At 34.5% G+C, this 15504-nt stretch overlaps 1 protein-coding gene across 3 annotated transcripts in view; it reads left to right on the top strand.

Annotated features, from left to right (window-relative positions):
• The window catches only part of nab1b (NGFI-A binding protein 1b (EGR1 binding protein 1)), a 47961-nt gene that overhangs the window by 17977 nt on the left and 14480 nt on the right, over nt 1-15504 (top strand). For all 3 annotated transcript variants that reach the window (XM_087266794.1, XM_087266795.1, NM_001123273.1), the window contains 2 exons: nt 7250-7369; nt 10297-10465. In XM_087266794.1, the coding sequence (XP_087122920.1) occupies nt 7250-7369; nt 10297-10465 (289 nt within the window). The remainder of the gene's footprint in view (nt 1-7249; nt 7370-10296; nt 10466-15504) is intronic.

Here is a 15504-nt window from a genome sequence, read left to right as displayed (position 1 = left end):
TTGTCCTATCCTCCAAAACAAACCATCAATGGAAAGCTTATTTATGTATAAAACTCAATGTCTAAAATAAATGGTCTCCCTTTTTTAAACAATATATTGTTTGTTCTTGCCAGTGCATCACTTTTTAACTTAAATAAAACGTTTTTGGGGGGAAAAACTCTTCTCTTTTAAAAACAGTTGAACTATATGCCACTACAAACTAAACTGGACTGTTGATGAACATTTAGTTGCATAAGATTACATACGTTACAGGATATTGAAAGTTTTTTGACATTGCTTTTGCAAGTTTTAAACACTTTAGTGAGTAAAACTGAATTGGACCATCAGTGGAAAGCTTATTTATGGATATCCCTCAATTTCCAAAAAACAAATGACACTTGTGACTGGTTTTGTGGTCCAGGCTCACAAATTGATATGCAACAGAGACAATCATTTGTCTCCCTTTTTTTTTAAACAATATTCTCTTTGTTCTTACCAGTTTAAGTTCAAATAAAACAAATCTTCTCTTTTAAAAACCAATAAGTGAAGTTTCACAAACTAATTTCGAGAGGAGCACATGATATGCTTGACCGCAGCTGGTTTCTCATCTACAATCATTAGTTAGCCAATCAGATTAATCCAAACTGACTATAAGTAGCCAAGGTAAAATTACTCCCTTATCTTTGTTTTCCAATATATATGAAATCTTGAAACCAGCCACCAAAAACTGAATTACTGTTGATGAACAATTAGTTGCATACAGTATTACATTAGTTACAGTAAATGTACTATTCTTTACATTGCTTTTGCAAATTTCAATTTTTTTGGTGAGTAAAACTGAAATAAACTATCAATGGAAAGCTTATTTATGTATAAACCTCAATCCACAAATTGATATGTGCCAGAGAAAATTATTTCTCTCTTTTTTTAAATAAAAAAAAACAATATACTGTTTGTTCCTGCCAATGCACCACACCTTAGCTAAAATAAACATAATAAAAAAACTTCTATTTGAAAACAGCTAAACCATCTGTTACTAAAAACTCTGAATTCTCTGTTGATGAACATTCAGTTGCCTAATATTACATTAGTTACAGTAAATGGACAGTTATTTACATTGCTTTTGCAAGTTTCGATGCTGTCAGTTAACACTAAATTAAATCATCAATGCAAAGCTTATTTATGTATATTAATTCCTCAATTTCTCCCCCAAAAAATGCCACTTGTGACTGGGTTTTGTGGTCCAGGGTCACAAATTGATATGCGCCAGAGAGAATAATTTGTTTTAAAAAAAACAACAACAACATTACACTACCTGACAAAGGTCATGTCGTCGATCCCATTTGTAAGAGCAGCAAATGATCATCACAAATACTGCAGAAGACCTATTGGAAGCCACACAAACCCAGGATTCTTAGAAATTAGTCAAATTTGGTAAAGGAAAAATCACGGTTTGGGGTTACATTCAGTATGGGGGCATGCAAGAGATCTGCAGAGTGGATGGTAAACCCAAAACCCTGAGGTATCAAGACATTTGTGCTGCCCATTACAATACAAACCACAGGAGAGGGCGAATTCTTCAGCAGGATAGCGCTCCTTCTCATACTTCAACAAAGCTCCTGAAAGCAAAGAAGGTCAGGGTGCTCAAGGATTGGCCAGCCCACTCACCAGACATGAGCATTATTGAGCATGTCTGGGGTAAGATGAAGGAGGAGGCATTGAAGATGAATGCAAAGAATCTTGATGAACTCTGGAAGTCCTGCAAGAACGCTTTCTTTACCATTCCAGATGACTTTATTAATAAGTTATTTGAGTCATTGTAGAGATGTGTGGATGCAGTCCTTCAAGCTTATGGGAGTCATGCACAATATTCATTTTTTTTCCACTGCACCATGACTATATATTCTATACTGTACATTATTTCTGTTAAGTGACAAGACTTTTGTCTAAGCAATGTCAGACCTTCTGTCCTAAATTAAATAATTAAAAATCAAGACATGATCATATTTTATTTTGGTAAAAGAGGCCTAATATAGAGAGCTATGCCTTTCATATAAGCCACTTTAAATACCAAATGAGTAACTAGAAGTCAAGTTATTATTTATTGTTCCTAAAACTTGGGTGGCAAGACTTTTGTCAGGTAGTGTGTACTGTTGCCAATGTGCCAATGCACTACTTTTTAGCTAAAATAAAAACTTTTGGGCCAAAAACAGCTAAACAATCTGCTACTAAAAACTGATCTCAACTTACTGTTGATGAACATTTAGTTGCATAACATGTACAGTAAACTGACAGTCCTTTTACATTGCTTTTGCAAGTTTCGATGCACTCAATTAACCCTCAATGGATTTTCCACAGTTCAGAGTGTTTTACAGTTAGCTAATAAGCTTTGTCTGAAAACGCATGAACTTCCCCTCCCCCAGCACTGTCCCTGTCTGGCCTCGACTTCTGCCCACTTTACACTCCCATCCACACCAGTGAGTATAAGCCACCCGCCCACATTCACCCAGACAAGGTCCAAATGAGATCAGTCGAGCACCCACCCGTATTCTTGAGGTAGCGGTGACATCATTACGTGGGTGCACTCGGAATCACCCACGCCCAGACATTTGCGCAGATAGCACAAAGTGAAAAGGGGCCGAGTCTGAAGACACATGCGTATACATGCAGGCGTATGCAGCACCTTTGTCTCAGCACTCTAGAAAAAGAGAAAAGGCTGAACTCACAGGAGTGGCTCCATGACTTCATTGTTGCTGCGTGAGTGTTTGGCAAACTTGCGTCAGAGCTGTTATTAACAGTTACCTCTTGGCCTCAAAACACCCAACTAGTAGTGAAAAGACCGGAATGTCTGTGGTAGTTTGCAGCCATGGCGATGCGTGTAAACAGTTGTATTTTAAAACTCATCCTTCATGTTGTACTATTTGTTTGTTTATTTTTTTATTGTTTTATTTATTTATTTATTCATTTATTTATTAAATTTTTAAATAAGTATTTTTTTATATTTAATTTTACTCATTTACTATTTAGTTTATTTATTTAAAAAAATTTTTTTGAAAATGTTGAAAATATTGCTGCAATTTGATATAATTATTCAAAAAATAAGTATTAATTTGTGTTGGTTTATTATTATTATTATTATTATTTATGTTTATTTTGTTATATTATGAAACATTTTATTTTTAAATTTCACTAGAACAATGTTAAACATTATAAATGTTAGTATTATTACTTCTAATAAATGTAATGCTTCTTTGCATAAAGTAACTTTAGATTGGCAGTGTATTTACTTTCTAAGAACAAGAGCGGTGCATTTATTATGACAGCCATAATAACTAGTGGATTGCATACCTGCCAACATTTGTCTCTAAATTTCCAGAAGATAGATGGGAGGTGGGGGTGTGTGTTTGTCGGAATAACACAGTTGAGAACTGTACTGTGATGTTAGTAACATAATGTTTCAGGGGGCCACCACCCGGTTCGGATGTTGTCACTTGACAGAATGTGCTTAATCAGTGGTTAATAGCTGAAAGAAATGGGCCATTAAGGGCCTTTTACGCCTACTAGTAGGTTCAGAAGGCTGTTATTATCCATCCACATGGTTAATCAGCTATACTAATAGAGAAGACTCCAGATCCAGATTGGTTTTTACATTACTGTGATGGTTGGGTTTAGGGTTGGGGTGGGGGTAGATGTTAATAAAATACAATAAATTGGAAATTTAATAAATAATATAAATAATTCTCGTTAACTTCCGGCCACAGCCGTATGTGATCTATAGCTGATTAACCATGTGGATGAATGATAACAGCCTTCTGAGCCTACCAATATTCACAGAAGACCTCTCATGGCCCAGATCTATCAGCTACCTGGACAGGTATGGTGGACTGCATGAACGCACTGAACTTTGCACAAATTCCAATGAGAATGTACTGTAAGCATGTATTTATCAACAGACTTTAGCAAATAAACCTTTGTGTGAAATAAACATCTAATAATAGACTGTTTTCCTCATCCAGTGTTTGATAAAAGATGATTAACCCTAACCCTGTAATGTTACAATAAACAATGACAGACTTTTTATTCAGCAGATCTATATTATTTAAGTAGGTCATAGCTACATCACCTGTCCCACATTAACTTTCTAAACGGATGTAGCGGCCCGTTGGACAGAATGTACTATTAGTTCCTCAGCCTGTCGGTTGAAACTCATCCTGAGGGGATTCTTAAGTGGGATGACATTTTATTAAGTATCTGACCTTTTCGCCTCAGTGGAGTGAAGCTTCTTTTTTTGCACTCCGTTAGCGAAAAATTAGTGGCTTTGCTCTGTGAAGTGGTTGAGATTAACAGCGTGTCCTGGAATTGTTCTGGTATTTTACAAATGTCACATTAACCTCATGAACCTTCGGTAAGAGAGTGGTTCATTTCTATTAGTTAGGTTTTCAGTTCTCTGGCCAATGCTGTCGTGGTTTGTGGACTTAAAGGAGGTGTTGGCATTCAGCTGTGACACTTCTATTCTTTAAATGTGGTGTGTCAGGTTTTTTGTGTAATTTGATTCTTCATAATGAACACGTGCATAGTGCCATAAATTGTTTTCATATTTATGTTCCCACATAATCTTTAATCAAAATAACTTTCACCTCCCACTCTCAACAACATCTTCCTGATGACGTGGGAACAGGTGCAGCTACAGTACTGTATTGCACACCACAATGAGTGAATCAATTCCCAGACCAAATCTACTTTTAGCTTGTTTGTTTGCTTGTTTGTTTGTTTGCTTGTTTGTTTGTTTGTTTTGGAGAAGCTGTATTACTACCAATTGGGAAAAAAAAAACTACTTTCCTTCCCGAAACAACAATTTATGCCGCCTTAATGCAACCTTCATTGTCCTGATAAAGTGGGAGGAAAATGATGTAGGAAAAGAGATTTAAAAAATCTATATATTCTATAAATTAGCAATTAGTACTGTCGTCTCACAGCAAGAAGGTCACTGGTTCATGTGGATTTTCCCCGGGTGCTTCGGTTTCTCCCACAATCCAAAGACATGCGCTTTAAGTGAATGTGAGTGTGTATGGTTATTTCCCAGTACTGGGTTGCGGCTGGAAGGGCATCTGCTGCACAAAAAATATGCCGGAATAGTTGGCAGTTCATTCCGCTATGACGACCTCTGATAAATAAGGGACAAAGCCAAAGGAGAATGAATGAATGAATGAATGACTAAATAAAGTGGAAACGGCATGCTTTGTTTTTTAAAATGGCTGATCGAAAGTAAATACAAGTTAAAAAATTGAGTCATCATTTAGTAACCCTTTAATTAATTTCAAAACAGTTGGAGTTTTTGAGTTTTTGTTCTGGAAAGAGACAGTTGCGGGATGTAAAAGTTATATGGATGCTAAAAATCTTTCATGAAAGCACAGTTGATAAACCCTTTAAAAACTATTTTAAAAACAATGGCCTGGGTTCTCAATTAACCAGTAAAAACTATTAGAGCTTAAGAAATAAAAAATAAGTCCAAAATGGACATTTAAAGGATTGTGGAAACCGGTAATCATTGATTACCATGTAGGAAAAAGAAAAACTAAAAGTCAATGGTTACAGATTTTCACTATTCTTCAATATATATTCTGTGTTCAATAGAACAAAAACTCAAACTGTTCTGGAACAATTTTGGGTGAACTATCCCTTTAAATATACATTTTCATAAGTGTCATAAATGGCCGTTGGTAAATGTTAAAAAATCTATTTCTATACTTTTTTTTTTTTTAACGATTTACAGGTTATTTGAGAACCCAGAAATGACCATTGGCTTTACAATAATTTTTTTAGGGTTTATCAGTGGTGCTTTTATGGAGGATTTTTAGTATCCTTATAACTTTTACATCCCATAAAAGTTTCTTTATAGTATGCAAAATCCATAAAGTATAAAACATAATTCCTTTAAGAATTGTTCCCTGAAAATTTCTTTTGGGAACCCAAAATGGTTCTTCTGGACCACAGTTTAGTTTGCACATTTTAGTTCAACACGCTTATCTGTGGGGCTGCGTCCGAAACTGCATACTTCCATACTATATAGTATGCTAATTTAAAAATCAGTAGGCGAGAAGTACCCGGATGACTTACTACTTCCGGCGAGATTCTGAAGTGCGCATCCCATGCACACTGTGCTATCCCATAATGCCCCGTGAGAGAATTCATGAATGAAAGTGAGGCGACGCAACTGACGCAGGTAGGTCACGTGACCATGACAAAATGGCGGATGTAGTACATCTGAATTCCATTCATACTTTTCTCATTCATACTGTATAGTACATACTTTTCTAACGGCCGAGTAGTACGTTTAAATTCAAATGCAGTACCTACTGAGTAGTAGGCGGTTTCGGATGCAGCCTAGGTTTCAAACAACCCTGAAGGACTCAATTAGTTTGATCAGGTGTGTTTAATTAGGGTTAAACATAAACAGCAGAGCTGCAGCCCTCCAGGAACTGGCTTTGACACCTGTGTTCTATGGTATCACAATGAATGTATTCAAAGTTTTGTAATCTTTGTTTTGAAAGTATTCGCATGCATCCTGTGAAAACCTCCTTTTGGAACCTTGATTTTTGAGAATGTATTCTATGAAACGGATCACTTCCATTTCAGCTTTGTTGTATGCTTGGCTTCAATGCTTAACGACTTTGATTGCACACTGCACACAAAAACTTTTTGTAGTAGCCTAACATTTGGACATTTATTCATTCATTAATTTTCTTTTTTTCAGCTTAGTCTCTTTATTAGTCAGGGGTCGCCACAGCGGAATGAACTGCCAACTTATCCAGCATATGTTTTACACAGCGGATGCCCTTCCAACTGCAACCTATTACTGGGAAACATCCATACACACTCATTTACACACATACATACACTATGGACAATTTAGCGTTTTCAATTCTCCTATGGCGCATGTCTTTGGACTTGTGGGGGAAACCGGAGCACCCGGAGGAAACCCACACCAACATGGAGCACATGCAAATTCCACACAGAAACGGACCCAGCCGAGGCTCGAACCAGCGACCTTCTTGCTGTGAGGCGACAGCACCACCCACTGGGCCACCACGCCACCCATTTGGACATTTAAATGCAAATAAAATGCAACATTACAAAGAACTGTCTTGGTTAGCCATGTCCATTAATATGCCCATCATTGACTAGCAGATACAATTAGACCAGTTTTTTGGTTTGTTGATGTGACGTTCAGCATAAAGCCAATATCAACAGAATGTGTATCGATCTGCAGGAGGGCTGTTTTGACCTCCAGGAGGCGCTGCAGGCCATTCACATGCGCCAGGAGACCCTTAAGGAGCAGCTTGCCCACGCCAGATCTAAAGGAGAGGAGACGCTCGGGCGGAACATCCAGGTGACTGACTGCATTATGACAGTGTGTTTATTTGTGTGTGGGAGAGGAATGCTCTCAGGCGCCGTCTTCATGTCTATGTCTACCACCACACGTCTCGCTCTGCTAGCCTATCGTGCAGGGTTTTGCTTCAGCAACTGCGAGAGCTTCAACTGTCCTCCTGACCGTGGCCTACTTTTGGTCAGCAATATATATGACAAATCAATGGATGGATTATGCACTGTTAAAAATGCTGGGTTCCACACAATCGATTTGTGTTGAGATAAACTTATTCGTTTTTACAAAATGAGTGGATTGAACATAAAATAATTAAGTTGTCCCAAAAAAAAAACCTCATAAATAGTGTTGTTTCAGCTTATTTTAAATAAGTAGTTTACACAAAAGAGTGTGTTAGTCAAGGTCAGCTTTATTGTCAATTCTGCCACAGGATGTATAGAAATACAGAGAATTCAAATGACATTACTCTCAGACTCTGGGTGTATAGAGATAACACAAAAACTCTAAAACAGAAGTATAAAGGTAAAACTGTTAGAAAGTGTATTGGATTTTCTTACTAAAGACTTTTGCTTTCTACATTATGACTCCAAATTCACCCTTTTTCCACAAAAATAGACCCTATCACAGAAACTAGATTTACACAACATAGGCTGATTCTGAAAGAGCCATATACCTTTCTGGAGATCGCAAAATATGTATATATGTGTGTGTGTGTGTGTGTGTGTGTGTGTGTGTGTGTGTGTGTGTGTGTGTGTGTGTGTATGTGGATAGATAGATAGATAGATAGATAGATAGATAGATAGATAGATAGATAGATAGATAGATAGATAGATAGATAAATGGATGGATTTAGACCGATAGATGGATAGATAGACCATTTTAAGGTTAAAATTATAAGCCCCTTTAAGCTAATTTTTTTCGATAGTCTACAGTACAATACAAGTTATATAATATTATTACAAGCTATACAAGTTATACAATAACTTGCCTAATTACCCTAACTTGCATAGTTAACCTATTAATCTAGTTAAGCCTTTAAATGTCACTTTAAGCTGTATACAAGTGTTTTGAAAAAGATCTAGTCAAATATTATTTACTTGAATAAATAAATACTTGAATATATACTTGAATATAAATACTATCAAATACTTGAATATGAAATGATTTAATGACAACAATTCTCTGTGGTCACAATTGAATTAAGTACAAATAACCGTATAAAATGATATAACATTAAATGATTAAAACATATAACAATATATGATAATAACTGTACCCAGCTCAAATGTAAACATCAAGTTATCTATAAGAGAGAGAAGACAACAAAAGAGGTCTTTGTGAGCGAGTCATTGAATCAATCATACAAACCGTTCAGTAAAATAACAATGTTTGCAGTATTTTAAACAATATTTTCGAACATAATTCAACAAGTAACATGTTTCCAGAGCCTATAGTAAACTTTCATTTAGTTGTCTATTCTAACTTGCTTTTATGTACTTTCCTTACTTCCTGTAAACAGCTGTTTCATTTGTGCCTATTTATCGCCTCTGCATATGAGACAGAGTTGACACCTTTTTTTGTTTTTGAGCTGTTAGAGCAGTTTTTTAGCATTTAAAACATTCAGAGCTGCTTTTTTTCCCTCTCTTTAATTGCTGTGTTTTTCAATAGATAGATTGACAGGAACGCATTGCCGTAGAAACATCAGTTAATTATGCTGCTTTTGTGTTCTGAAGTGGAAACGTGTCATTTTGTAACTGTGAATAGCATCTTCCTGTGTAAAAAAAAAAAAAAAAAAAAAAGTAAAAACAGAAAGTTTTGTCTGCTGGAGGTAGCATGCTGTTGCACATGTAAGAGGGGTGCTATTGGAATTAATAGAGGATTCGAGCTCCACACTTATTTTTGGATTTTCATAATTCATTCGATCATCCTTGGCAAAATCAATGTCTTATAATACATTATTTAAAGCAGAGGTGCGCAAAACTTTTCTTACAAAGGGAAAAAACCAACTTGATTGAGGGTGGTGGGCCGAAGCTAAATATACCAAACTGTATTACATTTAAAATGCCATGGTGATCTCCTAATTTGATTCATTAATTCATTTTCCTTCGGCCTAGGAAGGAAACCCACACCAATGTGGAGAAAACATGCAAATTCCACACAAAAATGCCAACTGACCCAGCAGGGACTTGAACCAGCGAAACTTGCTGTGAGGCGACAATGCTAACCACTAAGCCACTGTGTTGCCCTTTCAAATTTATTATTATTTTTAAATACAAAGAAAAAAATACTTTAATTGTATTAATAATTATATATATATATATATATATATATATATATATGAAAGTCTTGTTTCAGTTTTGTTTTATTTCAGCTAGAATAAAAGTTTTTTTTTTTTTTTACTATTTATGGTCAATATTATTAGCCCCCTTATTATTTTAATATTATTTATTATTTCAATGGTCTAAAGAACAAACTTAAGCTTTTAAATGTCACTTAAAGCTGAATACTAGTATCTTTAAAAATATCTGGTAAAATGTTATGTACTGTCATGGATAAAATACTGGCAAAGATAAAATAACTAAATTAATAGAAATGAATTATCAAAACTATTATATTTAAAAAGTATTGAAAAAAAATCTTTGCTCCATTAAACAGAAATCGTGGCAAAAAATATACAGGGGGGCTAATAATCCAGGAGGGCTAATAATTCTGATTTCAACGGTACATATAGTAACTGTAAAACCCTGTTGGATGGGCAAATATGAATTTGCAGCATAATCCGCGGGTCTTATTTATGGCTAGTTTTATTTTGTGTCACCGCAGTTGCAGTATATTTTTGAATGTTGACTATTGGAAATGATTTTTTTCACACTGTACGTTCAGTGCTGTACACATCCGCCTGTGTGACTCCCTGCTGTCTGTGCATATTATAGGTTCAGCTGGAGCGTCTGTTGGCCAAGCAGATGGAGATCCTGCATGACGCCGCAGCGCAGGACAGACTTCAGGCTCTGGAGTGGAGGGTCCCACCAGGCCCCTACAAACACAGCGCAGACCGGCAGAACAGCAACGGCCTCACGGCTGACAAAAACACTGAGCCGCAGGGTAAGTTTGGGCTTTGTGGAACTGGAGAGGATGGCTTATTTGACACATTGCAGATGCTTTTTATTTAAATCAGTTTGTTTCGGTAGGTTAACTGAAGGTTAAACTAGGGTCCAACAAGAGCTTTCACAAACTTCTAGGGTTGTCAGAGATTGTGTGTGTTTAAAAATTTTAAGCAATAACGAAATTTGAAGATAATATTATTTTTATAATACTATTTATTCTTTTGTTTTTTTTAATTTCAACAATGTTACTATTTTTTGCTTTCACTATTAATAAGTGATTTTTTTTACTGTTTTGAATGTGTGATTTTCATTTCAAGGGAAAGATTATGCATGTTTGGTGCTAAAACAGTACAATTACTGGTATCAGATATGTTATCAACATGATAAAATGGTCTAAAAATATAGTTACTAATATTACAATGTCATTATTGTTATCGTGCTTGGTGTGAACCCGCCTTTATTAATATTAATATTAATATAATTAATAATAATAATAATAATAATAATAATAATAATAATTTAGATTTACTATTTGTATTAATAAATAGTATTTAGTTTATTAATAATTTAAAATCCAGTGCTTTGTGAGGGGAAAACAGTTTGTATTTTTACCTGTTTTTTTTTATTAATAAAAAAATCTAATTGGTTCTTTTTATAAAGGTCTTTATATACAAAATTATACATATAGATATATTAAACCTAAGTCTTTAAATTAATTAAACCTTTAGGTCTTTAACCTAAATTATACATTAATATTTGTATTTAGTTGTTTTATTATTTAAATGTCTCTATATTGATTAATTAATATTATTTCATTTTAGTTTTAATTTACATTTGAAAATTGTAAATAATTAAAGCTAATAATTAACAAACTATTCATTGTTAATAACGTTAATGATCATTGATTCATTTACATTTGTATACATTTTTTGTTATTTAAATGTCTCTATTTTATTTAATATATAATTATTTAAGTTTGAATTTACATCTGAAAGTACAAAATTATAGCTAATAATTGTGCACAAACTCTTAACATTAATGATCGTTCATACTTTTGTATTTAGTTTTTTATTTTTAAATGTCTCTATTTTAATTAATTAGTTATATAATTCCATTTTTGTTTGAATTTACATCTAAAAAGTGTATTTAATTAAAGCTAACAATTATTAACAAACTATTAATAGTTACTATAAACGATCATTGGTTCATTTAAATTTGTATTTAGTTTTTTATAATTTAAATGTCTCTATTTTAATTAATTGATTAACTAATTATATATTTTCATTTTAGTTTGATTTGTACATAGTGTACAAAGTGTACATAATTAAAGCTAATAATTTTTAACAATCTAATAGTTTATTATATATAGTTAATAATTACAAGATTTATTTCATTTCCAGTAAATTAAAAATGACTTAAATTGTTGTTAGTTTACTACAAAAACAACCTAGTTTACCACAGTACAGCATCACCATATCATCAGATCATTAGAATCCAAAACTTCAGGCCACAAAGCAAATAAAACCATGTGTGAACCACACTGCGCATCACGCAAGAGTCAAGAAACACATTCTCAATACAAACAGCTATTATATTAGGATTATTATTATCAGAAAGCAATTTGTTTTTCACTCTTGACTGCCCATCCAGGTTATTTTTGTCCACATTAGACCATATGGAAGGGCGATGGAGCGTTTCAGTTGTTGTTTCTCAGATAATTCAGCAGTTTGCATCACCTGCTCCAGACGCGGTGTTTTCTGGGGCTCATCTGGCAGCTGCAGGCGGAGGCGGGTGTGGAGGGGAGGGAGGGAGAGGAGACGCCGGCGGGTGGAAAAATGAACACAGATCTACGTACACTCTCATATTCATATGCCACTCGTCTGGAGCTCATTCTAACCCTTGTGTTGGTGCGTGATGATAATTACTGCACATATATACTGTACTAAATCTGAGCACTGATTATCTGCATCACAGCACAGGTACAAACGTGTTCATGCGCACAAGGGCTTTTGTGTTGCAAAGTACTGCCTGGCTACCTAGAGTTTTTTTTTTGCAGACTCTTAAACCTATTTTCTAGGTTATATATATTTATATTTAATTTTAATGATAATATATATTTTGTATTTATTAATATAATTAAAATATAATTGAAACCTTTTGTGGACCACAAAACCAGGCTTGTGTCACATTAATACATTTTTGGCAATGCCCTAAAAATATACATTTTTCTTTTATGCCATGTTGGGTAAGCTACTTTTAAAAAGTAATCAATTACAAATTACTGATTACTACTGGAAAAGTGTAATCTGATTTCATTACTAATTACATTATGTTAAAAGTAATCAGATTACTAATTACTTTACTTTGAAGTTGCTTTTAAGACATAAAATATACCTATAAAAATACAAAGTAAACTGCAGCTCTTTTAGTGGTTTAATATTCCCTGAAAAACATTACAATGGGTTGATCAAAGCAGCTTGACATTTTTAAAAGAATTAGGCCCAATCCCAATTCTATTTTTGTACCCTTACCCATTCCCCTTAGCCCTTACAACCGAGGGTTAAGGGGAAGGGCTTCAAAATGTACCCCTAAGGAATGGGACAGCACTACAGCACCTGCACATGTCCTCATGTCATCTCAATCCTTTGCTTCATATGAGATTGATGATAGCGACTGCTGTAGTTATTGCAATTGCGTTATTTTTAGGTATTTATCTTCAGGAAATCACTGAAGGCATATATTATGTTATCATAACGATCTAATGTGGCAATAAGATGGTAACTGTACTGTGTATTTACAAGGTGGCTATATTCAGTAAACACACGAAAACAACATTAACATTATAGCAGACACTGTAAAAAGCTCATTCTCAGCCACTAGACTTTTCTGACGGGGTATTTAAGTGTCATCGAGTGTCAGAATGTTGTGGGACTGCTGTACAGGAGTAATTATTATGGATTATAGATTGCAAAATGTAGCGAGGGTTTTTTAGCGTTTTTTTTTTTTTTTTTTTTTAAGCATGATGGTAAAACACAAACGCAGTTATGAGTATATTAAAACATGTGCTTGTTTGTTGTAAAAATACTAAATACTAATTTGTGGATCTCCTTACTTCCGAGTTCAGCAATATTGCCGTTGCGCCTGGTGTAATTTGGGAAATTTTCTTACCCCTTGGTTTTGAGTATGGTCTTGAAAAATCTTTGTTCAAAGGGCTAATCACCCCTTCCCCTTAGCCCTACGCCTTCAAGCTAAAGAGAATTGGAACACCCCTGCCCCTTGGGATGAACACGCAAAACAAGGGGCAAGGGTAAGTGGAAGGGCTCAGGGGTAGAATTGTGATTGGGCCTTAAAGACATAGTTTGCCCAAAACTTAAAATTCTCTCATCATTCACTTGTTTAAAACCTGTTTGTCTTTTTTCTTTTTGAACACAAAAGAAGGACATGAACTGCATACCTGTAACCATTGACATCCATAGTATGAAAAAGCACTGCAGTGTTTGGGTGTTCTTTGTTTGTCTGAGATAATTAGTCTACAGAAATGTGTATTTTCCTTACAAAGTATGAAACTGATCAGTTCTTTTCACGTGACTCATGGTTTTCAACAGAGAGCACCTGGGAAATAAGTGCTCCCAATATGCACATAAGAGGCGATACGTGTACGGCCCCATAAGCAGCTATGCTTCTCTTTACATTCAGAAGATACTTTCACTCCTGATCGTGCACAAAAATCCATTTTAGTCTGTTTAGGGTGAGTTGGGCCACCGTGTTTTTGGGCATCGGTGTTCTCCTTGGTGACGAGTATTGTCTTAAAAGACTTTCTGTTCAAATGCTTGAACAAGATGCTGGTCGAGTTAAAAGCAGTCGAATGATCTTTAGAGACTTGATATTCAACTTATTCTCTGCGGACGAGCGGGCGCAGTTATTTGCATCATTTTGGCTCGAGACTTCCGGTCTCATTCACTTCCATTCATTTTTATATGTTAAAAACAGCTTGTTCTGCTGCTTGATGTTGCAAACTGATATTTTCTTATTATCTTATTGTACTTTGTCTGTATAATCATGCAAACACTAGTTTTCTGACGTTTATTATTCCTAGTCATTTCTCCCATAGGCAGCTGAATTAGAAGTTCTAAAACAATCGCAAAACCAAGCGCACTTCCGCATTGAAGAATAAGGTCAATAAACTGAATTTCACAGCAATATTTTTGTTTTTACGCTCAATGAAATCAACCACTTGAAAAAGCAACTGCTCTCGACAGTAGCTATTTTAACTGGCGTTCTCCAGCTATTTAAAAGTGCATGCTTATTAACTGATGCTGCACTGGAAGACGTGATTTAAAAGAAGCATTTTTTTCTTCTAAATATTATATTTGTAATGCAACCAACACAATTACATTGACTTCAGTAACTGTAATCAGACTACACAAATGTAAAATGTAAACCATTACATTACTGGATTCCTCAAAAAATTTAATTAGAAAACGGTAACGTATTTCAGTGGAACACGTTACACCCAACTCTGCCAAACATCATTAAAATATTGAGTGATGATAATGTTGCAAGAAGACATTTTGTAAATTTCCTCCTATACATATCTAAAAACATAATTTTTACTTTGTAATATGCATTTCATTCAGACAACTTTAAAGACAGTTTGCTCAGTTTTTTAAATCATCAGATTCCAGATTTCGAATAGTTGTATCACTGCCAAATATTATCCATGTTACTTAGGCAATATCATTTAACAAGATCAAAAGAAAATCTGCATACTGCCACTTTAGCTCTCAATTTTTTTTTAATATAACAACATTTCAACCTACATGGTCTTCATCAAGATGAATAACAATATCCTTTAACAGCCAAATATATATAAATAAATATTAATTTTTATAAATCAGAATTTATTTATTGATTTATTTGATTATTTAGTACTTGTTTACTTATTAAAGATTATTTATATTTATATTTTACAATTCAACAGTACAATACACCAGTACAATCAAACTGAATAATTAAAGCATTTCTTAAAATATTTAT

This window comes from Danio rerio, chromosome 9, assembly GCF_052040795.2.
Source record: "Danio rerio strain M-AB ecotype USA chromosome 9, GRCz13ab, whole genome shotgun sequence".
Taxonomy (NCBI): Eukaryota; Metazoa; Chordata; class Actinopteri; order Cypriniformes; family Danionidae; genus Danio; species Danio rerio.
The sequence above is the reverse complement of the archived record's forward strand: the minus strand, read 5'-3'. Positions and strand labels throughout refer to the sequence as shown.